Source organism: Alligator sinensis, unplaced genomic scaffold (assembly GCF_000455745.1).
Source record: "Alligator sinensis unplaced genomic scaffold, ASM45574v1 scaffold1177_1, whole genome shotgun sequence".
NCBI lineage: Eukaryota > Metazoa > Chordata > Crocodylia > Alligatoridae > Alligator > Alligator sinensis.
In genome coordinates, this window is record NW_005842120.1 from 1,951,655 (window position 1) to 1,973,298 (window position 21,644).

Here is a 21,644-nt window from a genome sequence, read left to right on the forward strand (position 1 = left end):
CCTGAGTAGCACTGCCCCTGCAGAGCCAGAAGGGAGGCATCTTTTCCCCTCAACTTCATGTTAGCACCTTCTAGTCAGCCTGACTGTGTGGCTGGGGCACTCCTGCAGGGGGGGAGGTTGTAAGAAACCAAACAGGAAGCCTTTTGCAGTAGCTCTGCAGACCTGCCCTGTTTTTAGAGCCAGTTGTGCTACAGAGTTCTCCTTTCCTCCTTCCTTTGCCACAGATTCCCCATCTATAGCATGAAAATGGTCCCTGCTGCCAGGGGCAGTAATGCTTCAAGAGCATCTGAGAGGTTTAGATGGAAAGCACTGTGCACGTGCCAACTCTTATTTAATCAATGATTTAATTGAAGTATTGCTTTATTAACCTATATCTCATTGTATAACATTACAAAGTTTATTTCCCACCTGGTTCCCACATATGCAGCTAGAAAAATAATTGGGCCTCTGTTGTGAAGAAGTTGGATGGCCTTGGTATATTTGGACTCCAGAATAAAATATGTTAACTGTAAAGGCATTATGGCTAGGGACAGAAATTACACATAAACCAGTATAAGTGATCCTTAACCAGTTCAAATCTGTAACACAACAGAAGTTCAGTGCACATAAACTGTTTTCAAAATGGCCAAACTGGTTTAAGATAAATCTGGATGGATGTAGTATCAGACGTAACTAATTCAGGTTAAATTGGTTTATTGAACTTCTGTCCCAGTTCCCCTCCAGATTCAAGTTAACTCAGTCCCCTAGCATCCCGGGATGCTTTGTACTTCCCCTGCAACCTCCCCCTCGCAGAGTAGGCAGTCTAGTCTTGGCCCAAGCTGTCTGCTCCAGCTAAACAGGGAGGCATGTTCTAGCACCCGCTAGCTCAGGGGCGGGCAATTTTTTTCGGGTGGAGGGCCGCTTACTGAGTTTTGGCAAGCCATCGAGGGCCGCATGACAGGCAGCCAGGGGAAGATAAATATTAATTTTCTAAATTTTTTAGGGGCCGGAGCCAGACAGAATGGCCTGGCAAGCCACATCTGGTCTGCAGGCCACATTTTGCCCACCCCTGCCCTAGCTTCTGCCCTGGGCCACTGCAGGCATGTGGATGTATTTCCAGACTCGAAAGTGAATGTCTGTTCACTTGCTTATTGGTTCAATCTATGCAGCTTAGACTAACCTGCGAAGACTGAATCAATTCAGCACTGGGCTTTTTGACTGTACTTAGCCTGTTGGACTAACCTCTCAGCTGACATAAATTGATATACTCCACTGCAGTCAGTCACCATTGCCACACATCACTCTTAATAGCGTATTATAGTGTCCATTCCCATGTCTTATTCTTTCACTAGGAAGTAGTAACATTGGCCTCTGAGAAGAACTGAGGAAAGGACCCCGTCTAGTGGAATCCAGTTTGAGGTGATTCAGACTAGGAGTGGTGAGGATGCTTCCCACTTATAAAGGAATAACAATATTCTCACTAGCTGCTCAGAGCCAATGGTGATAAGGTCCATATAACTGTAGAACATTTTCAAAGGCAGAGTTTACCATCTCAATGAGCATATCTTGGGCTAAGAGGAAGTACCTTCGAGTTACTGCACCTAGCTTGGGAAAGGGAAACAAGTTTCAAAAGTCTTTCCCCTCACACCTCAGCTTCTCATCTGCCATTTGATAACCCCAATTTTTATGCCTCTGGGGTTTTTTATCCCTTCTTTTTCATTTTTATGCATCATTTCAAACAAGGGAGAAAGTGTTTGATGTCCTTGCTGTTCAAATCAAGCAACATTTTGATCTAAGGCACCAGTGCAGGGAAAGCTGCAGATTGGTTGAGACAATTGAAGGTTTAGCATTCTGTAAATGTAGGACCTGTTCCACAGATATTTCAGCACAGCAATGCAGTGTTGCAAGGCATAACTTACCTGGCCCCTGTAGTGGAATATATGGCCCTGAAATAGGAAAAACAAGCATAGGTATGCTGAGAGGAGAGAAAACTAAATTAATCAACAGGAAATTCCGAGGATCATGGTGTTTCTTAGATCCTGAATCTCTCTCTCTAGGGAAAAGGCACCTTATTCAGGACTGCATGGAGGCATCTACATCCACTTGGATTTTATAGTTTTGAATCTTTGCCTGAAGGTTAACCCTCCCGCCTTTTCTTTCAAAACAGACTCACACTTTCCATTCTAGGCATGAATGCCAGAGAAGAATGAAAAGCCGCCCCTCTCCCAACACACACCTTGTCAGAGAGCTCCCTAATCCCCAAGCTGTGGTGGAGAGTGGGTAACAGCACTCGCACTCCTTCCTAGTGAATCTGTTTCACTTTACGTAAAGGAAGGTTCATGGGGCCAAAGGGCAGGAAAACAGTAGAGTATGAATCTCAAGTTCAATGGGTAGGGCTCTCCTTCCTCCCAGAGCTGTTGCGTATTTTAAATCAGTCATTGATTAAGGTACAATGGCTCCGCTGTGGAGGAGGAGCTGTTCCTTTCCCCTGTGGATGAATGCCATAGCCATTAAGCTATAGTCATGCTCTTTCACTCCCTTTTTGTCATGCCCAATGGCCTTTTAATTCTTTTCTATCAAGTGGAATAGCTTCAACAGATGGGAGTAAAGGAACCTGCTGTTCATGCAGCCATCCTAAATGCCCCAGAGCCTACTGGTAGGGACATTCTCCTCCAAGGTGGGAGATGTGTGTTTGAATCCCCTCAGCAAGAGGAGGGGACTGAACTGAGGTGTCCCATGTACCATGAATGACGCATGCCCCCGGAGGCTGGGGAGCATGGCAACCGCCCGCAGGCGGTGGTGGCAGGGGTGTGGTGGTGCCAAGTGGGGAGCTCCCACAGGCGGCCACGGTGGTGTGTGTGTGTGTGGGGGGGTGGCAGTGGTCATCTTGATCCATTGGTAGATCTCGGAGCCTCTTGGAGTTGATCTGAGGCTGGGGTGGGGTGCCCGCATGCATGGATGCGTGTGCCCCAGCCCAGCAGGTCAGCCCGTGGGGGAGGGGAGGGAGGGGCGAGGCTAGACTGAGCTCCCACAGTGAGGGACAGTGCCAAAGAGGCAGGAGTAGGGGTAAGTTGAGCGGGGCCCCGGCTGGGTGGGACGTATTACCTGCTGGGGTACTTACCCCCAGATATTTTATTCTCCTTTTGCCTCAATTTGTTCCCCCACCTTCCCTCCACACAGACTTACCTGCTGGGTAGGGGAGAAGGGGGGTGGTGGCAGTGCACGGCAGATCTTGGGTTGCTTTTAAATGCCAAAGGTGAACTCCTGCTTAAAAAGGGTGGCAACCACTGGTGTAAGATATGGGGAATGTCAGCGTTTGAAGGATAGCTGTACTTCCCATTGTGTAGTGTGCTGAGACAAATGCAGTAAGCTTTCTTTCTCAGAGCACACCCACTAGATTGAGCCCCTCAGGAGAAAGAGGCAAAGGAATGTGTAGCTTGTGGATCCTGCTGGGGCTTTGGTGCTGAATTATTCAGGCCTGTCAAGATTTAGGTGTGTCTGGGCATACCTAAAAGTACAGTTTTAAAAAAAGTTTGTACTTCAGGGCCAGGTACAAACTTTTTCCAGTGTAAGTGATTGAAAACCAGTCAATGCCCATAAGAGAACAGAAGTTTGGCACACACAGACTGATTAAAAAATGGCGAAACCCAGTTTAAGATTCCTACCCCCACCACCAAAGGGCGAATGTGTGTTCTGTTCACTACCAATCTAAACTAAGTTGCTGACAGAAAACTGTATAACCTAGATCAATTCTGCTTCAAGGTTTTTGAATGTCTGTACCTAGCACAGAATGTCAGGTACTTCTAGAGTTAAAAACCAGCCAGGATGGATTTGAGGATCTGTTTTGGAAATAAGATAGATACCTTGGGACAAGTTTTTTCAGCCTGTGGTCTGTGGACCACTGGGGGTCTGCAAACTATGGCTAAGGGGTCTGCAAAAGATGGCTATGATCAATCAAAAGTATGTGAATACCCACACTTACAAACCCACACCTCCATTTGGAAGTTTTAAGGGTCCGCAAATGAAAAAGGGTTGAAAACCACTGCCGTAGGATTTTACCAATTCATTTAATGAATCTGAGCTTTAATCACATTGCTGCCTTATTTTTGCCTGACTTCAGTCACACTAGTAAGGTGCAAAATTTATTTTACAGGTTTTCCTGATCCCTAAATACAGTCACTGATCTTGAATTCAACCTAGGCAATTTTTTTTAAGATGCAACTTCTTATACACACCAACATTTTTCACAGATTTGCATTTGTGCATGCACACACATAGCCAACAGATTAAATCTTTTACAGATTCAATGTTTCCTTCTATTTACATCGAAAGGAAATGAGATGATGTTAAGCAACATTAAATCAGTCAATAGGCAAACCTGAGTCTCCCATCTGGAGATGAATCAATAATCAGAGACCACATTAGCAAGAAGGATGGCAAAATTGAAACACATATACACATTAGAACGAACTTGTGGTTGTATTTTATTCAGTCAATGTAAATCTACCTTAAAAACACAAAATAGAAAATCAAAATCTTTTTAACCCAATACATTAGAAGAAGCTGCAAGCCTGGAGCTCAAGCACAACCAAAGGTTGCAGCATCAACTGAGTTTTTCAGAGGCCAAAGCAATACACCGGAACAAAGTAGTATCTGTGTGAAAATATACTCCTTGCACCGTTAGGAAAACCTTCAGGTGCAATGTTTTATAGCTGTCAGTTACAAGAAGAAACATGGGTTATACAGTTTACATTTTGTTGCATTGCTTACATAGGCCCTGGATTAATATAAAAAACAAGCAAGATTTAAGCCCTTGCTTCTCAACCCATACCAACAGACAATTTACATGTTGATAAAGCTAGCTTCACTTAAATGAGCCTTAGACAAGAATTAACTTTACATATTATTAACAGCTTTGGAACTACAAACATTAGAATCAGGATTACATAGGTCATGCTAGTATTTCCTTTTACCTGTTGCAGTTATTGCAATATGGCTTGCCATACATAGGTATGCAGTTTGTACAAACTTAAACCAATTTCACATTTGCATGGTGTTATAACGAGCACAATTAATGCAAGCAACCTAGCCTCCGAGAACCAACAGCTGTTATCAGAATTATCCAAAGACAAGGGAAAAAGCTGCCACTAATCATGGACAAAGATGGTCAGGATCGTTTGAAGTCAATTTTAAATGCATATACGTTTTGCTGTGAGGTAAGAAAAGTCTTTATATTTGGCCACTCTTGTGAGAACTCTGGTTATCATGTCTCTGCTAATATAGGTCATGGACCAGTCATGCCACTGACCGCCAGTTTTTTTGTAGTGAATAGCTGACCTTTTCCGTACGTAAAAAGACTTGTCTTTTCAAGAGTCTTTCCAGAATCCAGCCTATTAATGACATGTGCCTCTTTCTAAAATCTGCATATTATGTATATATGTGTATATGTCCCTGGTGTGGTAGCAGGTCAAAGTCCTTATAATGGAGAGTAGATACACATTTGTTTAAAGTCCAATATCAGATATTCTCGAAGAAACATTTATATGGAGCCCCTAATCTCACATGCATGATTGAACTCTGTTAACTATGATGGAATTCATCAAAAGAATTGAAAGATTCTGAGTATTTAGTTGCTCTTTAGAGTTAGTATAAAGATATATAAAATTAGATCTTTTTTACTGCAACATCACATGTCTGTGGTACAAGTTACGAAATAAAGACCGGCTCCTATCTCAGCACAGACAGCCTTTCATGTTTAGGTTTCAAGTAATATTAAACCATGGTTAAAACCTTCAGCAGGAAGGAAAAGGCAGATTTTTTTTTTCAGAGAAAAGCAAGCAGATAAAATTAATTAATTCTACTAGCTCATGGGTTCAATAATTTAAGCTCTGTTCCATGGAGAACAGCAGGGAGCCATGAAGTGAGATATGGAAAAATGACAAAAATTATAATTTTTGCTTTTTAAAGTACAAAGTCTACCTCCCTCAAAATGTTCAGAGAACAACTATGACCACTTAGATGGAGACTACTGCAGACACTGATTAACAGTTTGTGTTACTAACTCCTGATGACCAATACTGTCCTACTCCAATACTTTGTGGCGATTGTTTGAGCACTTTCCACAGTAATCTGCATAAACCAAGAATCTATGTTTAGGTTCTTCCCTTGGCAATAGAATGAAATGGTTGCATAAAAACTTTCTGGCTCAAGGCATCTTATATTAGCAAAGGTTGTGCAAGATGTGGTTCTATACAAATTTTAGGAGACACCCACCATGTCCACTTGCAAGCAGTGAATTAGTTAGTTGGCTAATAGTTTTTTTCTGAGTAATAAGATAAAAGTTACAGAAAACCACCACCAGATGGTGCAATTGCACCAGTGCAATGAGTCAAATTTTGCTTGCTCACCGTGCAGCCCCTGGGAGAGGCAAGCACCTGCCATAACAAGAACATTTGGTACACTGAAAAAGCTCATTTTAAAATAAATTACTATACAGGTAGGACAGTGAAGCTACTGGTTAACATCTTGCTCAACCTGAATGGCGTGAAGTTTACAAAGTGCAAAGTATAACATTTTAGAAATCAGAACAAAAAGTGTATGGACTTGCCCACTATGCATATTCAGTACCTAGAAGGTCAAGTACAGAATGCTTTCAACAGTTAATTATTGTTCAATTATTTAATATTTCAAGCCAGGCCTGTTTAGTGACTGTGCTGATCTATACTTGTAACTTTTTACAGTAAAAGCTCTGTTATCTGGCATCCCCCGGGAATGGGGGATGCCAGATAACAAAATATGCCAGTTAACTGAGTGGCCCGAACAGGCGTCCTTGCCTGTTGGGGCCGCTGCTTCTTCCGCCCCTCCCGCAGCATCGTCGCCCCGCCCACAGCATCGCCAACACTCCCATGGGCCCTGTGGGCCCTGCACAGCCTGCTATGCCCCCAGGATGTGGGGGCTCAGCAGCTCAGGCTGCTTTGACTCGGGCTATGCGGGCTCGGAGAAATCAGAAGTGCCACAGTGAGCACTTCCGATTTCACTTTTCCTTACAGGCTGGCGTGCCGGTTAACAGAACATGCCGGCTTGTAAGGTGCCAGTTACCGGAGAGTTTACTGTACCTGGCAATGAGGAATATTGTGTTGGAGGTCTATTAAGTCTTGAAACAAACAGAAGTATAAGCAAAGACTTCATTTAAATCACTCCCAGAAATCACAATTTACTAAATGCACATGAGCATTAGGAAACACACTGCTCTGAAAAGAAGTGGGCAAAAATATAAAGTGGGCATAATCTAGTATCTACCAAACCTTTTTTGTTACAGAACAAGTCTCATTTCACAGCATTTATGTGGTCCAGGACACAGGGTAGCATTAGAATGCAAAAAAAAATAAGTAAGTTGATCCTTTCTTTACAACATTAAAACATTTCAATATTTTGTCTCAGATTTAAGCAGAGCAAATGAGGGCCATTTTAGGGTTGGTGAACAGTTTGAAATGTTATGATAAGCATAGAATTGTTATGGACTAGGTGTTCTTAGAACTATTACATTGCAAAAAAGCAAACTTTAAATGTTTTCAATACAATACAATTATAGTGCACTCACTCCCGGTACTTAGAGGAGATAATTCAAAATTAATTTCTGCTTAATAACTTACATCAGCAGGTTTCCAAATAGGAATTTGTACCTTTTGACCACAAATGTTCTTTAATGGAAGCAAGAACAGCTACCAATGTATTGCCTTAAATATCCATTCTTACATCCTTTAAATGTATGTCACCATTGCCATTGGAAGACTGCTCACACAGATATACCTAACCTAGCTATAAAATGAGCAAGCTCAGGAATGTATAGCAGGGTAGACATGGCAGCCTAAGAATTCACCCAGGGCATGGGGTGCATTTTGTGATCTTTGAGCCACTTGCTGCCATGGCAAGACTGTTAACAATGCCTGTGTTTGTTAGTATAAAGCCAGCCCAGGTATGTCTGCATTAGCTCTAGTCACACCTTTTGACTACAGCATGAGTGTATATTAAGTGGAAATTCACACAGATGATTTGTGGCCTGCCATAGTTCACTCACAGTGCTTCACCATGGTCACATGCACTTAGCGTCTCATTCGTTGTGTAATGCAAGTGTACATCATATTGTATTTAACGCTAAGGTAGAGAAAAATATGTTAAAGTCAAACTAAGTTTAAGATATACATATAAATATGCAAAGAATTACACTTCAGTTTTGGAAGCTTGTTAGAAGAGGAAAATGTGGAACAGAAACTAGGCATTACCAGCTTCCTTTTCAGGTTAGGCTATGGAAGTCAGTCAGACAGAAATTGTCACAATTTTTGTATTTTTTTCCCAAACAAAAAGACAAGTCTTGAAAAGAGTTAAGTGTTAGCATCCGAGAGTAAAAGGTGGTGGCTCAAGCTCCTGATCCTGTCTCAGGATTGTCAGTTGCTCTCTAGAATGACATCAGAGATTGACGGTCTATTTTCCCAGTTCAAAAACATTGGTCTTCAAGTTCAGAAAGCAGGTTTTACTTTTGGCTAATGTCATCTTCACAGCTTAGTCTCTCCAAATGCAATGCAAATATGTAAAAGTACAGCTGAAATAAAAGAACAAAAATGTTAATAAAGCCTTATTAGTTTCAACTTACTCACTTTCCCGAACTTTCCTTAAACAATGGAAATTTTGGGGCAGGTTTTCTGGAGAAGTGTTAAGGAGGCACCTCATCAATTCAGTTAACAAGCAAGATAAATGACCAAGGCAAAAGGGGCCTGTACCTGTTATATCCCTCAACTAAGAACGCGCTTATATTAATTCAGAAAATTTGCTTGAAATCTCAAAATGTTGAGAAAATCTGACAGTTATTGCAGGTTGTATTACACAGCAACACTCACATCCAGAGACAACCCTAGCAGATGGCGGGGCCCAGGGCAAATCAGCCTGTGTGGGGTCTGGACACAAAGAGGCCAGCAGTGGCGACAGGGGGGCAGGGGGTGGCAAGTGGCCAGACGCAAAGCCGGCAGTGGCGTGGAATCACTAGCACTAGGCAGGCCCTGCAGAAGGGGCCACGGCCGCTCCGCCCAACTCCGCGGGGGCCCAGGGCGGTCACCTAGATTCGCACCTCCCTAGGGACGGCCCTGCGCACATCCCATTAGGATTCTCAAAAAACTTTGTTTTAAAATCTTGCAGATATATATCTATGTTTAAAGCATACATTATTTTTCAAGAACACAAGTTAAAAAAAATAAAACAATATAAGTTTAGGAATTTTCAAATATGGAATGATCTGCTGCACATCCAAGATTCACAGGAAACAAGCATCCACGTGCCATAGAACGTGAAAACACACTCTATATGGTATACATAAGCCCAGTAGTAGGGAATGTTTTCCTTCCTCTGTTCTCAATCTAGTTTTTGGCAAAAAAACCCCCAAAACCAAAACAAAGTTAGAAGAATTTTCCAAGTGTGGTCACCACCACTCTTTTCATCTTATTTTCATTTTTAAAATAGCTTGATAAACTTCAGTGTTGCTAAACATCCAATGTTGATAAACATTCTCTTTTCTTCATTGATAATCTAACTTTGTGGTGGTTTTATGCTCTGAAGTTTGTGACAGCATGGAAAAATGTTTTACTAGAATGGCTAGAAATTTTAAATCAATAAAACAAGTTTAAATCTCCAGAAGTCATTTGACAGCCTATTTTAAGCTCTCCTATGGAGAGGAATCATTACTATTTTAAATCTAAATAACTTAAATCTCAAATGTAAAGTATCAACTTTGTGTTGTATCTAAGACCTGGACTTGGAATTTTTTAAGCTCTCCCTTCCCTTCCATTCCTATGAAGATGGCAAAAAATAAAAGAAAAACACAACAAAACAACCATCTGATGAACATCACATTTTGGAAATGTCCAAGTGACTTAATGTTTGGTGGAAAAAATCTCCGTTTCCACAGATCTAACCAACACATTTCTTTGTTTGTAGGCTTCTTAAAATGGACAAAAGAAAAAAAATATACAGCTAACAAGTCTAGGATTCCCAAGACTGTGTTTCAGTTTCCCTAGTTTGTTGCCTCAATTGTCCAAAAGACTAGACAGATACTCAGGAATATAGCTGGATTATTTAAGAACACTGTCAAAGTATTATTTAGAATGTAAATGTCAATTACTTTTTTCTCTCCCACATTTTATAACAGCCTTAACAAAATCCCATATCTGGAGTGCCCTCTTACACATGATATATTTTCCCCTCATAAATTTGCACTGATGTATTCTATTCAGTTTGCTTACAAAAGCCGAACAGCTGGCACTGACTGTAGCTTTATGCAGGAAGTGTCTGCATAACTTTTAAACTTATTCCTGCACTGAGGTACAGATATTGATGTGCCCTGCGCACAGATCTGGGGGGCACAGGTCTCACCTACCCCCTCTGGGACTGCGTGCAGCAGCAGGGAGCTGGCCCCAACCCTCCTGCCCAAGCCCGCAGGGGGCAGCCTGACCCCGTCCTCCCCACAGGCTCCGCACTCCAGCTGTGCTGCCCACGGTGGAAGTGGGGAGAAGGGGAAGCCGGGCTTCACACACTGCTTTGCTGTAGCAGCGCCACCTCCCGCAGGTGGCAGCCAGGGCTCAGGTGCTGCTGCGGGGGGTGGGGGGCTGTGGACCTGGGTCCCCAACCTAGTTAGCCCTGGCAGCTGGGGGGCCCTCCAGCAGGGTTGGGGGGTGGGCAGGATGCTGTGGGTGGGGGGCAAGAGGCACCAGCAGGGCTGGGAGGAGTGTGGGGGAAGTGAGGGGTACCAGCAGGGCCAGGGAGCTGTGAGTGGGGACTGGGGGCACCAGCAGGGCTGGGGGACTGTGGCTTGGAAGTGAGGGGCCTGGATCTGTGCTCTGTGAGCTAAGGGGACAGGGGGGACTCTGATTTTCCATGATAAAAAACCGAAAATCAAATGGCAAAATTTATAGGTATTCAGAATTTATTGTAGTGGTTGAGGCACTGGTAGGCTTCCAAAATGCTTTAAAAGTGTAAATATATCAATAAAACATTGTGTTCAATTGATACCTCATATATATATAGATATATATATATAGATATATATATATAGATATATAGTGGTGTTTCATTTTAATTACGGATTTTGGGGGTTTAAATCAGAGAATTTACAATTTTTTATCAGGGAAAACCAGGATTCCTTCTGATCAGGAACTCCTCATCACTCTGACATCCTGGCCTGAACAAAATGATACTCAGCATCCAACGGCTGCAGCAACTGAATTTTCTGTGTGGCCTCCTATCCAGGAATTAAACAGATGAAACTCAACCTGCCTAGCTTGCAAGATGATGAAGCGATTTGATGACATACTATTTATTACCCTTGATTTGTTGCTAAAGTGGCTCCTATTTGATTGAGGGTTAAAGGGAGATAAAACAAGAGGTGGGACCATCCTGGAGGAGGAGTAGAACAGTGTTGCTCCCCCAACACAGGGAGAAGATAGACAGCATCTCACTGTTTTTAGCAAAGAAGAATAGTGCTGCACTGCACGTAACAAGTGGTCTTATTTTCAAAGATGCTGTGTGTCCACAGCTCTCTCTGTGGCCTTGATGCAGGACAGAAGGGGAAGAATAATACAGTAGGTAAATGGTGTATAATTACCCACAAAATAGACTAGTACACCTGTGTTAGCCAACTTTTTTACATCTCATTCAAACAATATGCTTCTACCAAATAAAAATAGTAGAGTGATTTTCTAAAGGACAGAACTCTCCTAATTTCCCTTGTGCCAATGGAGGCTGTAAGTACTGGGCAACTTTGGGGGGGGGGGAGGGAGGAACCATCCAGGTTACTTATTCTGAATGCCTAGACATGGATTTAAATCATCTAAAGTAGGCAAGAAGAAGTTTGAAAAAGTTGTTCCTGATCTGTTTAATAAGATTTTTGGTGCTAGCAAAAGACACAACAGCATCACATCAATAACACACTGCAGTGACAGAAGTAAATTCTTCTGAAAATGCTACTTACATTAGGCCTGTCAGTCAGTCAAAGCCAATGAGCTCTGACTTTGATTCATTTCAGGGTAATGAGATGTGGGGTCTTGACTATTTACATCTTCTTCCACGTGCATCACCACATCTTCCACTGACTGGCTATGATGTTCTTCCTCCCTTTCTATGTGCATTTGCTGGCGTATACACTGGATTTCCACTGTCTGTTTAACTTCTATTTTCTTCAGCTCTGATTGGTCTGTATCAAGGGACTTTTTGGTGAAGTCTTCTGAAACACTAATTTCTACTATTGGCTTTTGATAGCCTGAACTTTCACTTAAAACCGCTTCAGGGATGGCTGCAATTTCTACTGAATCCTGACCGCCTCTCTCTTTAGATGTATCAGCAGTGACTGGCACATCTGTTGTTCGCTCTAGAGTAGCTTTTTCCTTTGTAGATGGTTGCTGGATCTCGTGTTCTTTGCTCACTCCTGTCTCTTCACCTTTTGCAAGTTGCTGATCGGCCAGAACACATTTCTGTATTTCAGATACATTTATACCTTCTTGGCTTCTGTCTGTTGACTCTGTCTGCTGCTGTGATTCAGACATGATGCTTACAGCCATTGGCTTTTCTGTCCTCTCAAGTTTGTCAACAGCAGTCTGAATGATCTTTAATACAATTTTTGTACTTTGAGATTCTATAGTCACAAACTGACCATCAAATTTTTCACATTCCATGTGGGTTAGAGAAGGGCTTTTATCTAGTACTATTTCAGAAGTCAGTTTTTCAGGTACTGATGCTACAGCCTGTACAGTTTCATCTGTGGTTTCCATTAGCATTACCGTTTCAGAAATTACAAGCTCTTCAACTGAGGCAGCTGTTACCGGCATAGATGCTTTTTGCGCTTCAGAGCTTTCAACTTCAGGAATGGCTGAGCCCATATCTTCCTGGGGCTCAACTACTTCTTGCTGCACTGAATAAACTGTATCACCATGTGCAATTTCCAATTTTCCAGAATCATGGAAATCTTTTTCCATTTTCAACATTTGCTCAGATTCAATTTTCTTAGTCTCACAGTCCTTTGAACTCGTTGTATGTAAAAGCATTTGTTTTGCTTCCACATGCTCTTTTTCTCTCTTTCCATAAACTGGCACTTCTTTAGGAAATATGTCTCCCTGAACAGAGGCCTCAGTTACAACTGCTTCGCTGCATTTTGATCCTAAAGCATTGTGTCTCTCTCTATCCACAGGGACTTCAGGTACCTCACTCTGCACAGAATCCCCAGCTGTGATTCCTTCTGTGCATTTTGATTCTAAGGTAGGCACAGCATCTTCCACCTTGCTCTGCAAAACAGACTCAGTTTCTATTTTTTCTGGGCATTTTGTTTCTAAAGGAGGCATGGCATTATCCGCCTCCGTCTGCATAGTGGCCTCAGTTGCAATTGTTTCTGAATATTTTGATTCTGAGGCAGGAAAAGAATCTTCTACCTCACTCTGCATCGCAGTCTCAGCTCTTTCAGTCTGCGTGGGGATGTCCGTTACAATTGTTTTGGTATGTTTTGTTTCCACAGTAAGGAAAGGATCTTCCACCTCACTCTGCGCAGGGACTTCCCTCTGCAGGGAGACATCTGTCACAACCGCTTCTATGTGCTCTGATTCTACAGTAAGCACAGTCTCTGCCACCTCTTTCTTCAAAGGATCCTCAGTCACTTCACTCTGCACAGAAGCTTCAGGAGAAGTTTCTGCCAGGTGTGTTGTTTCCACAGTAGATCTGGTATCTTCCAATTCACTCTGCTCAGGGACCTCAGTCACTTCCCTCTGCAAAGAAGCTTCAGGAGAAGTTTCCACCATGTGTGTTGTTTCTACAGTAGCTCTGGCATCTTCCAATTCACTCTGCTCAGGGACCTCAGTTACTTCACTCTGCATATGGAGCTGTGTTGTAATTACTCCTGTGCTTTTTGATTCTACAGTAAACAAGGAATCTTCCTCCTCTTTCTTCATAGGAGCCTCAATCACTTCACCCTGCACGAGGGCCTCCGCTACAGTTTCCTCTCTTCCTTTTGATTCCAAGGTGGGTGTCGCATCTTCCCTCCCACACTGAACAGCAGCCGCAGTTATATCACTTAGCATAGGGACTGCTGATACAGGTACTTGGCTGCACTCTGGTTCCAAGCTAGTCTTGATGTCTACTACTTGCTTAAGTTCCTCAGACAACTCAACCTTTGCTTCATCCACTTTCGGATCACCTTCATCTGCAGTCTCACCTGTAGGCAGGTCTGTTAAATTCAGTTTTTCTTCTTCCTTTGCAATATGTTGTTTTACTGCAGTAACATACTCAGCTTCAACCTCAAGCTCTGCCTTGGGAGTTATTGTGACGCTACTATAAAATTCTCTTTCTCTGGAGTCTGATGTCTCTGGTGTTCTCACCTCTTCAGACATTTCTTCATGTCTTTCTACAGTTGCATGGTCAGGTGCTTGCCTTTGACTTTCATCAGTCAGTATATCAAGACTTGTGGTTTCTCCTGTATGTTCCCTCATCACAGCGCATGTTTCACTTATCTCAGCCACTTCCTCCAGAGCATTTTCTTCCATTTCATTTTTTTCTTGAATAGTTGCTTCTCTTTCCGGTTGGATGTCACCTCCTCCAAATTCCTGTTCCTTTACTGACCATTCAACAAGCACAGTTTCTTGGGATATGAGTGTTATCTCCTTAGCTTCATCTTCTATTTCTAATCCAATCTCCTGTGCAGTCTGAGTGACTACTTCTATCACAGTTTCTTCACTAATCACCTGTGCTTCATCTGACAGCTTAACTCTTTCTGCAACTTCCTCAAGAATTTCTCGTGTGTGTTTGTTTAATTCTTCCAAATTTTGCTCGGTGCCATCTACCTCTTGCACAGGTGTAACTTCTTCAGTAGTATCTGGAGTTTCAGGTAACTGTGAGACTGCTGACACCATCTCGGTTGTCTCCTCAGCAAGAGACACTTCTGTTGCTTCTTCAGCACAGGAAACTTCTGTTGCTTCTTCCCGAGCTGTAACAGCTTCTGAAGTCAACTCCAACTCACTCATTAGAGTATCATCACTTGTGTCCTTTCTCATCTCAGGCAAAGTTTTAGTAACCACTACTGTTTCCTCTACAATGACTTCTGCTTCAGATATCTGCTCAGCTGGTTTTTCTTCTTCTTTCACCTGTTCAATAGTTTCTGTCACCGCAGCAGATATCCAGGATGGTGATCTTTCTTCAATACTGGTAACTGCTCTTTCCCCCTCCACAACTGTCACAGTAACTGCATGAACAAGTCCTTCATTGGATTGGTCAGTTTCTAAGGCATCTTGTAATTTTTCAGCTTTTTCTTCCTCTAAAGTTCCCTCCTGTGCTGCTTCAGCTTGGACTGCCATTTGGGCTTCAATTTTTTCTCGTTCAGCTGCTTCATATTCCGACAAAGGAACAACGGCTGGAACATCAGAGTCTTCCTCTGCAGTTTCTGCTAATATTTCTCCAACTTCATCAACACGAGCTTGTTCTAGTTTTCCGTCTGACTTTTTCTTCCTTCGGCCAGGCATTAATTTTCTAAATGAGACCCAAGACTCTTCCTTTCCAGGCTCCCCATCAGAAGTAGAATGTTCTATGCTAGCAGCAGTGACAGGTTCTTCATTTTTATCCTCCATTTTAGTTTTGGACTTTCTTCTCGGAGTGACTAATCTTTTAAACGATTCCCATGTTGAGAAACCCTCACCTTCGGATGGACTTCCAGTTTCTTCTGCTGAGGAACCTCCATGCCCGTGATCGCTTTCCTGTGAACTGGTAAGCATGGTGTCTGCTGCGGTGTCTTTGTTTTCTCCACTTTCGTCTATTTTTTGGCCTTCTTGAGCAGGCTTCTGTCCTACTTCCTCATCAGATGATGATGATTTTCTAGCTCTTTTCTTAGAGGATCCTACACAAATGAAGGCCTCCCATGATACTGAAGTATCGACTTTACGTTTTGGGTCTTCTGTGTTTTTTTCTAACTTCAGGTCCTCACTGTTTTCTTTAGCTTCTTCCTGATTTTCACTTTTAGTAGAAGAAAGGGTGGCAGTTTTTCCTTTATCTATTTCTTCTTCTTTGTCACTTTCGGAAGGCCTCCTTATACGTTTCTTTGGAGTCACCATCTTTTTAAATGATGCCCATGGAGTAACATTTTCTCTCTTCCGCTCTGTGTCTAAAATTATTCCTTCTTCATTTTCACTTGCCCGGATTGCATTGATGTCTTTTTCAACGGACGGAATCTCAGTTGACTCTTCAGGGGAAGAGGCTGAGCTCTCTGCTTTTGGCTCATCTGGGCTTTCTAGAGAATCAGACAGATGCTGAATTTGAGCTGCTGGTTCTCCCAACTTAGTTTCTTCTCTTTTTCCTTTATGCTTCTTTCCAGAAAGCTTCTTTAAGCCAGTACCTGTAAACAGTTTCTTTAATGGGCTGCCTTGGACTTTGGCTCTCTCTTGTGATGACAACATTTCAACCTCATTTGTAATACCTTCTGGTGGCTTACATACAGCTACATCTTCAGAGACTGGTTCTGTTTGTTTGATGAGATCATTCTCTATTTTGCAGACTGTTTCTTTGTCCTTTAGAACTTCATCAGTTGGTTGGACTTTCTTTAGGTCAGTATCTCCTTCAAATGACTGCTCAGGAACTGAGGAGGGCCTCTGTTCAGCTGCAGATAAATCAAGGGCTAGTTCCGCCTCATGTGCTTTAATCACTTTCTCTTCTACAGTACTAACACAAGCTTCTACCATTGTCTCTACCTTCTCATCAAAAACTTCCATTGCCAATGGAGCTACTGGCTCAGATTTTTCTTGCATTTTTCCTTCAGATTTTTCAGCAAAGACTTCAGTTGACAATGGAGCCTCTAGTTCAGATTTCTCCTCAGAATATAATTCAGTTTTCTCCTCTAGGGCTATTTTATATTCTTTCACTTGTTCTATTTTTTCTTCAAAAGATCCCTCAGATTCCTTGTTGACACTTACAGTGGTCTCCTGTAGAACTGGCTGTTCAGAAAGAACAGTAACTTCTTTCAATGTTGTTTCTTCTGGGGTCTCTGCAACATCTCTTTCTTGCTCTTGCACATCTTTCTTACTTCTCTTCTCCTTTTCACTCACTTCTGTGGGGATCTCTGCTACTGTCTGCTCTTGCTCTTCTTTATCAGTTTTTTCTTTCTCACTTGCTTGTAGTGGGACATCTGTGACATCCTTTCCTTGGTCCTGTTTTTCTTTCTCTGTTTTCTCTCTCTCACTTGTTTCTGTAGGGATCTCTACTACCTCATTGTCTTGTTCTTGCTTTTCTTCCTCAATTTTCTCTTTCTCAATTGGTTCTACTGCAATTTCTGCCCCGTCCTTTTCTTGCTCGTTTTTTTCGTTCTCAGGAGACTGCTGTTCATCATCTTTAGGCTTCCTGAAACTTGTCTTTTTCCTAAACCCTGCCCAACCTTGTGTAAAGAATTTCCTTAGTGGTGATGAGGTTTCGTTAACTAATGCAGTTGGAGACTCTGGTGACTTGCTAGGATCTTTTTTAACTTCTGCCACTTTGCTCCCTTCTGCTTCCTCACTTGGACTTTCTGCCAGCTTTTCAGGAGGAGACTCATCTTTCCTCTCCTCACTCTCAGTTGTTTCTTCAATCTTTTCTACAGGATGAGTTACTTCACTTTGTGTTGCTTCTTCCACCTCTTCTAGCTGGACTTCTTTATGATCTCCTGCTCCATCTGCAGACACTAGGTCTTCTTTTTTTACAGTCAGTAGCTGAACAGGTTCAGATTTTTCAGTCTTATCCTTTTTAACAGTAAATTTGAATCCAACAAATTTAAAAACCTTTTTAAATCCAACATCATTAGATTGTGGTTCACTGGATTGTTCCATCTCTTCTACTTTTTCATCTGGTGATGGTAACTGTTCCGTAGCATCTTGAGCATCCATCTGATCTTCTTTCACACCATCTTTGTCATCTTTATCAGTTGCTTCTGATTGGGTAGTCTCCATATTTTCAGCTATCTCTTCTTTTAGAATCACATTTGTAGGTTCTCTTTGTCCAACTGTAAAAAATCAAAAAAGATAAAAATCAAATTAGATTAACTGCATCCTTAATTAACTGCTAGATTTTATATTAAAAAGCTGAAGACAATATATGTTTCAACTCTTAACACAAAATGATCTGCATTTTAAAGAAGTCTTATAAAATACAAATACCATTATAGAGGCAACTTTTAGGTCTGCTTTAATTAAACCTTTATCATCTTTATTATGAGCCAAGCTTTCTCCTCACTAAAAGAAAGGGGAAAAATCACCTGCAAGACAGAAAGCTGCCTGCAGCAACAGTGGAACTCAATGATTCAGAATATTTGGGCTTCCTCTCACTCTTTCTGTGCAAATGAAAATTTAGACTGTACAACAAATGCAATACTTTGATTTTGTGTAAGCATCCATTTCTCACTTCAGGTAGTAATATCCTACCTGGAGGATACACAGGACAGTATTATTAATTATTCTGAAGCAGTCTCCTTTCCAGCTGGAAGAAAAGCACAGCATCAAGAATGAAAGAAAGATTCAGATGTGGAAAATGCTGATGTCCCAGAATAATGTATGGGAGGAGTCTTTCATGACTATATCTGGATATAGCTACAAGATATGATAGGGCCCTCACAGATCCAAAAATAGATGTGAAATATCCTAACTACTAGTTCTTGCTTCAGTCACAAGCTGTGCCTCTCTGCACCTTTCAGTAGGAATATTTAAAAAATAATGTATACTTATTTATTTGTATACATACAATTTAAAATCTCAGGATGAATCTGAAAGAGAGAGAGAGGGAGAGGGAGAAGGAGAGAAAGTAAAACTAGCAGTTTTTCAAGTTTACCCTGCGATCTTAAAATCAAACTGGATTCTTTCTTCTCTATATTTTATCGCCACTTTAGAAAATTTCTGATGACCCCACCTGCCCACATCTCCACCAGTGCAACTCTATGTAAAATACTGAGATTGCAGAGTATAAATTAGCCTGCAAAGAAACAAAGAGCCCAATGTTAGTCTTAGATCTTAGTAGCTTGATCTCTACTTCTCTGCTCCCTGGGTGCTACTCTGGTGGTTTCTGCCTCAGTCAAGAGAACACAGGCAGTGAAGACTGCAACTCTGAGAAAGTCTACCATATTTTTAATCAAATATCCTGAGATGGTAAAGGAACGATGAGAATATAAGTTCAGCATAATAGTTCTGTGCTTTACATGCAACACAATGTATACAGTCAGCTGCGGTAAGTATTCCACTGCATCAGGAAGTCAAGGCCCTATCCATTCCCCTTCCTTTCCACTCGTGTGCAGAGGGGTGGGGGAAAAAAAAGAAAAGTAAAAAAGCAGTCTAAAGGCAGCTGGTGCCTCCATCCCTTCCTGAGGGGGTTCAGGCAGCTGGCCTAACAACAAGGGTGCCATCTTACTTCTCTGAACTGCCACAAACATGTCACATGCTTGCCCTAAATAAAAGTACTCACTGAAAATTATTTTAAATGCGTTTCCTTCCAAGAGAGATCTCTGGAACCTTAATACATATAAGATTTTTATAACACACATTTTTTAGGTTAACTTCTACTTACAACGCACTCTTCTGCACTACATACTGATTGATATGATAACTGCTTCTGCGTGTGTCAGTCTCTGCGCTCTCTGCTTTCCTACAGATTGTCAAAAGGGTCAAATCTCATTGAGGCTTTCCTCCTAAGTACATTAGGCCACTAGGTGGAGACAATCTAGTGAATTTCTTGTACAGTGTGTACAAAGTACAATCAAAATCCAATAGGCACTATATTCCTTGTGGGTGGCTTGCCAGGGACCTTAATTTATGCAGTATATTACAAAAGGGAAAAAAGCAAGTTTGTTACAGCTTGCCATTTTCTGAGTCCTCTTTCTTATACTGCTAGTATTTCCGCCACAATCTAAAACCTATTGTAATTGTAAATACTGTCTTTGCATTCAAATTCTAATTCTTGCCAGTGGCCAAATTCACTAAGAAGGAAAACAAAAATGAGACTGCATGACTCCTTTTATATTAAAAAGGAAAAAAAAAACCCTGGTAACAGGAAAGGCCCAGAGACTATGATGCACACAGAGAAGACTAAACACATACAGGAAAATGCACTGTTTTGAGTTTTCACTCACAACTACCAATTTTGAAAGACCTATAGTAAAAATATCCATTCCCTTCTAGTCAAAATCATATTGGGAAATGTTATGATGCCCCTGCTGTTGCTGCTAAAACCTGACTGTACTGGATTTAGACTATTTTCATTTAAGAAAACACACTTGCATGAAAATCGTAAGCAGTAGACATAAACCCTTGCCTGCAATCAGAATCATACAGACAAATTCCTGCTCCTGTGAAGAGCCAATAAGCATTAGTAGGGTCCCTGCATGGGCCCAAGGGTCTATATGCTTGGATCTAACAGCAGAATCAGGATCACATTTGTACAGCCTATTCATATACCAACTGAACCCTTCAACAGGAGCTGAAGCAGTTTCACTTAAAGGAAGAGCTTGGTGTTCATTCAAAAGGGATTAATGATTTTTGCACATATTTATTTAAAGGATTTCATTATTTGTAGCAGCAGGCTGGTATTTTTTTAATACTTGCCACAGTAATTCTTTGATAGTTCTCACACGATAGTAAGTGAAAACACAATAAGAGTACTAACTATGCATGTTTCAGCACACAGGCATATGGCACGTCAGTCATTAGAACAGTTAAGATTTAAAAACAAAAATGAAAATACCCTCAACAAACAACAGCAGCAAATACCAAGGAGGATGCCTGGTGGGATTTCTGACCTCTCAATGCCCTCAGGAACAGCTAGTCATATTGCAATAAAAAAACAAGCAGCCCTGAAATCTCTCCATGAGATCTTAAACTCAAACTAGCCTTTTTCCCCTTCTACACACTATCACCAGTATGGAAGTGTTCTGAAAGTCAGATTCTGCCCTCAATTACACCAGCAGAAGTGTTTTTAACACTCTTGAGGGTGCAGAACTGTAAGACATGTATAGACTGGCTTGGAGCATCTCAACATCTGTGCAGAGTAATCTGCACAATAACAAAATAGGAGGATTATTCAACAAGAAGCTAGTTTGTCATATGAATTAGGATAGTAACAGGGAAATTGAGAAGAATTACAAGTAAATTTTAATAATAAATCCTCAGTGCTACATCATGGCTTCCAGCATTTGACTTCAAGGAATTCTCCCCACTGGAACGCTACAGCTGTAACTGCTCTTAGGTAAGAACTAGGCCTCCTTTATATTTACAGTACACTGAGAGGGAAGTTTCATTCTGGCTGTGGTCAGCTATTGCTTCCGTAGCGATTTGCATTATTTTTTTAAAAGAAAGTGGAATAACGAAGTGTAAAGGATAAATGAATGCTAAATGACAACTCAACTCTGGAGACAGTGGGCAAGTCTACATGAGACATTTACTGTGCAGTTGCCTAATTAGCTCCATAGTAAAACATCACCGTTTACACAAGCAGTACTATTAGTAGTAAACTACTCTGCCGCAAGACTTGTTCTTTACTTTGCAGCAACGCATGTGTACATATTGATGGGGCTGGCTGGAGCATGAGGGTGCTTCAGTGTGGGGGCTGCCTGCTGGCTAGTGCCCCAGCCCTCAACCCCGCAGCCCGCC

The 21,644-nt window shown here is 41.7% G+C and overlaps 1 protein-coding gene across 4 annotated transcripts in view; it reads right to left on the bottom strand.

The window, feature by feature from the left end:
- Positions 1-4,879: 4,879 nt before the first annotated feature.
- Positions 4,880-21,644, bottom strand: part of AKAP12 (A-kinase anchoring protein 12) — a 42,456-nt gene continuing 25,691 nt past the window's right edge. For 2 of the 4 annotated variants that reach the window (XM_006024845.3, XM_006024843.3), the window contains exons 2-3: positions 11,993-18,016; positions 4,880-8,578 (exon numbers count right to left, since the gene is read on the bottom strand). In XM_006024845.3, coding sequence (XP_006024907.1) covers positions 12,003-17,963 — 5,961 coding nt within the window. In that variant the 5' untranslated portion in view covers positions 17,964-18,016 and the 3' untranslated portion in view covers positions 4,880-8,578; positions 11,993-12,002. Of the gene's footprint in view, positions 8,579-11,992; positions 18,017-19,464; positions 19,529-19,566; positions 19,646-21,644 lie in introns of those variants that run through there. The other 2 variants (XM_006024844.3, XM_006024846.3) reach the window with 2 other exon arrangements.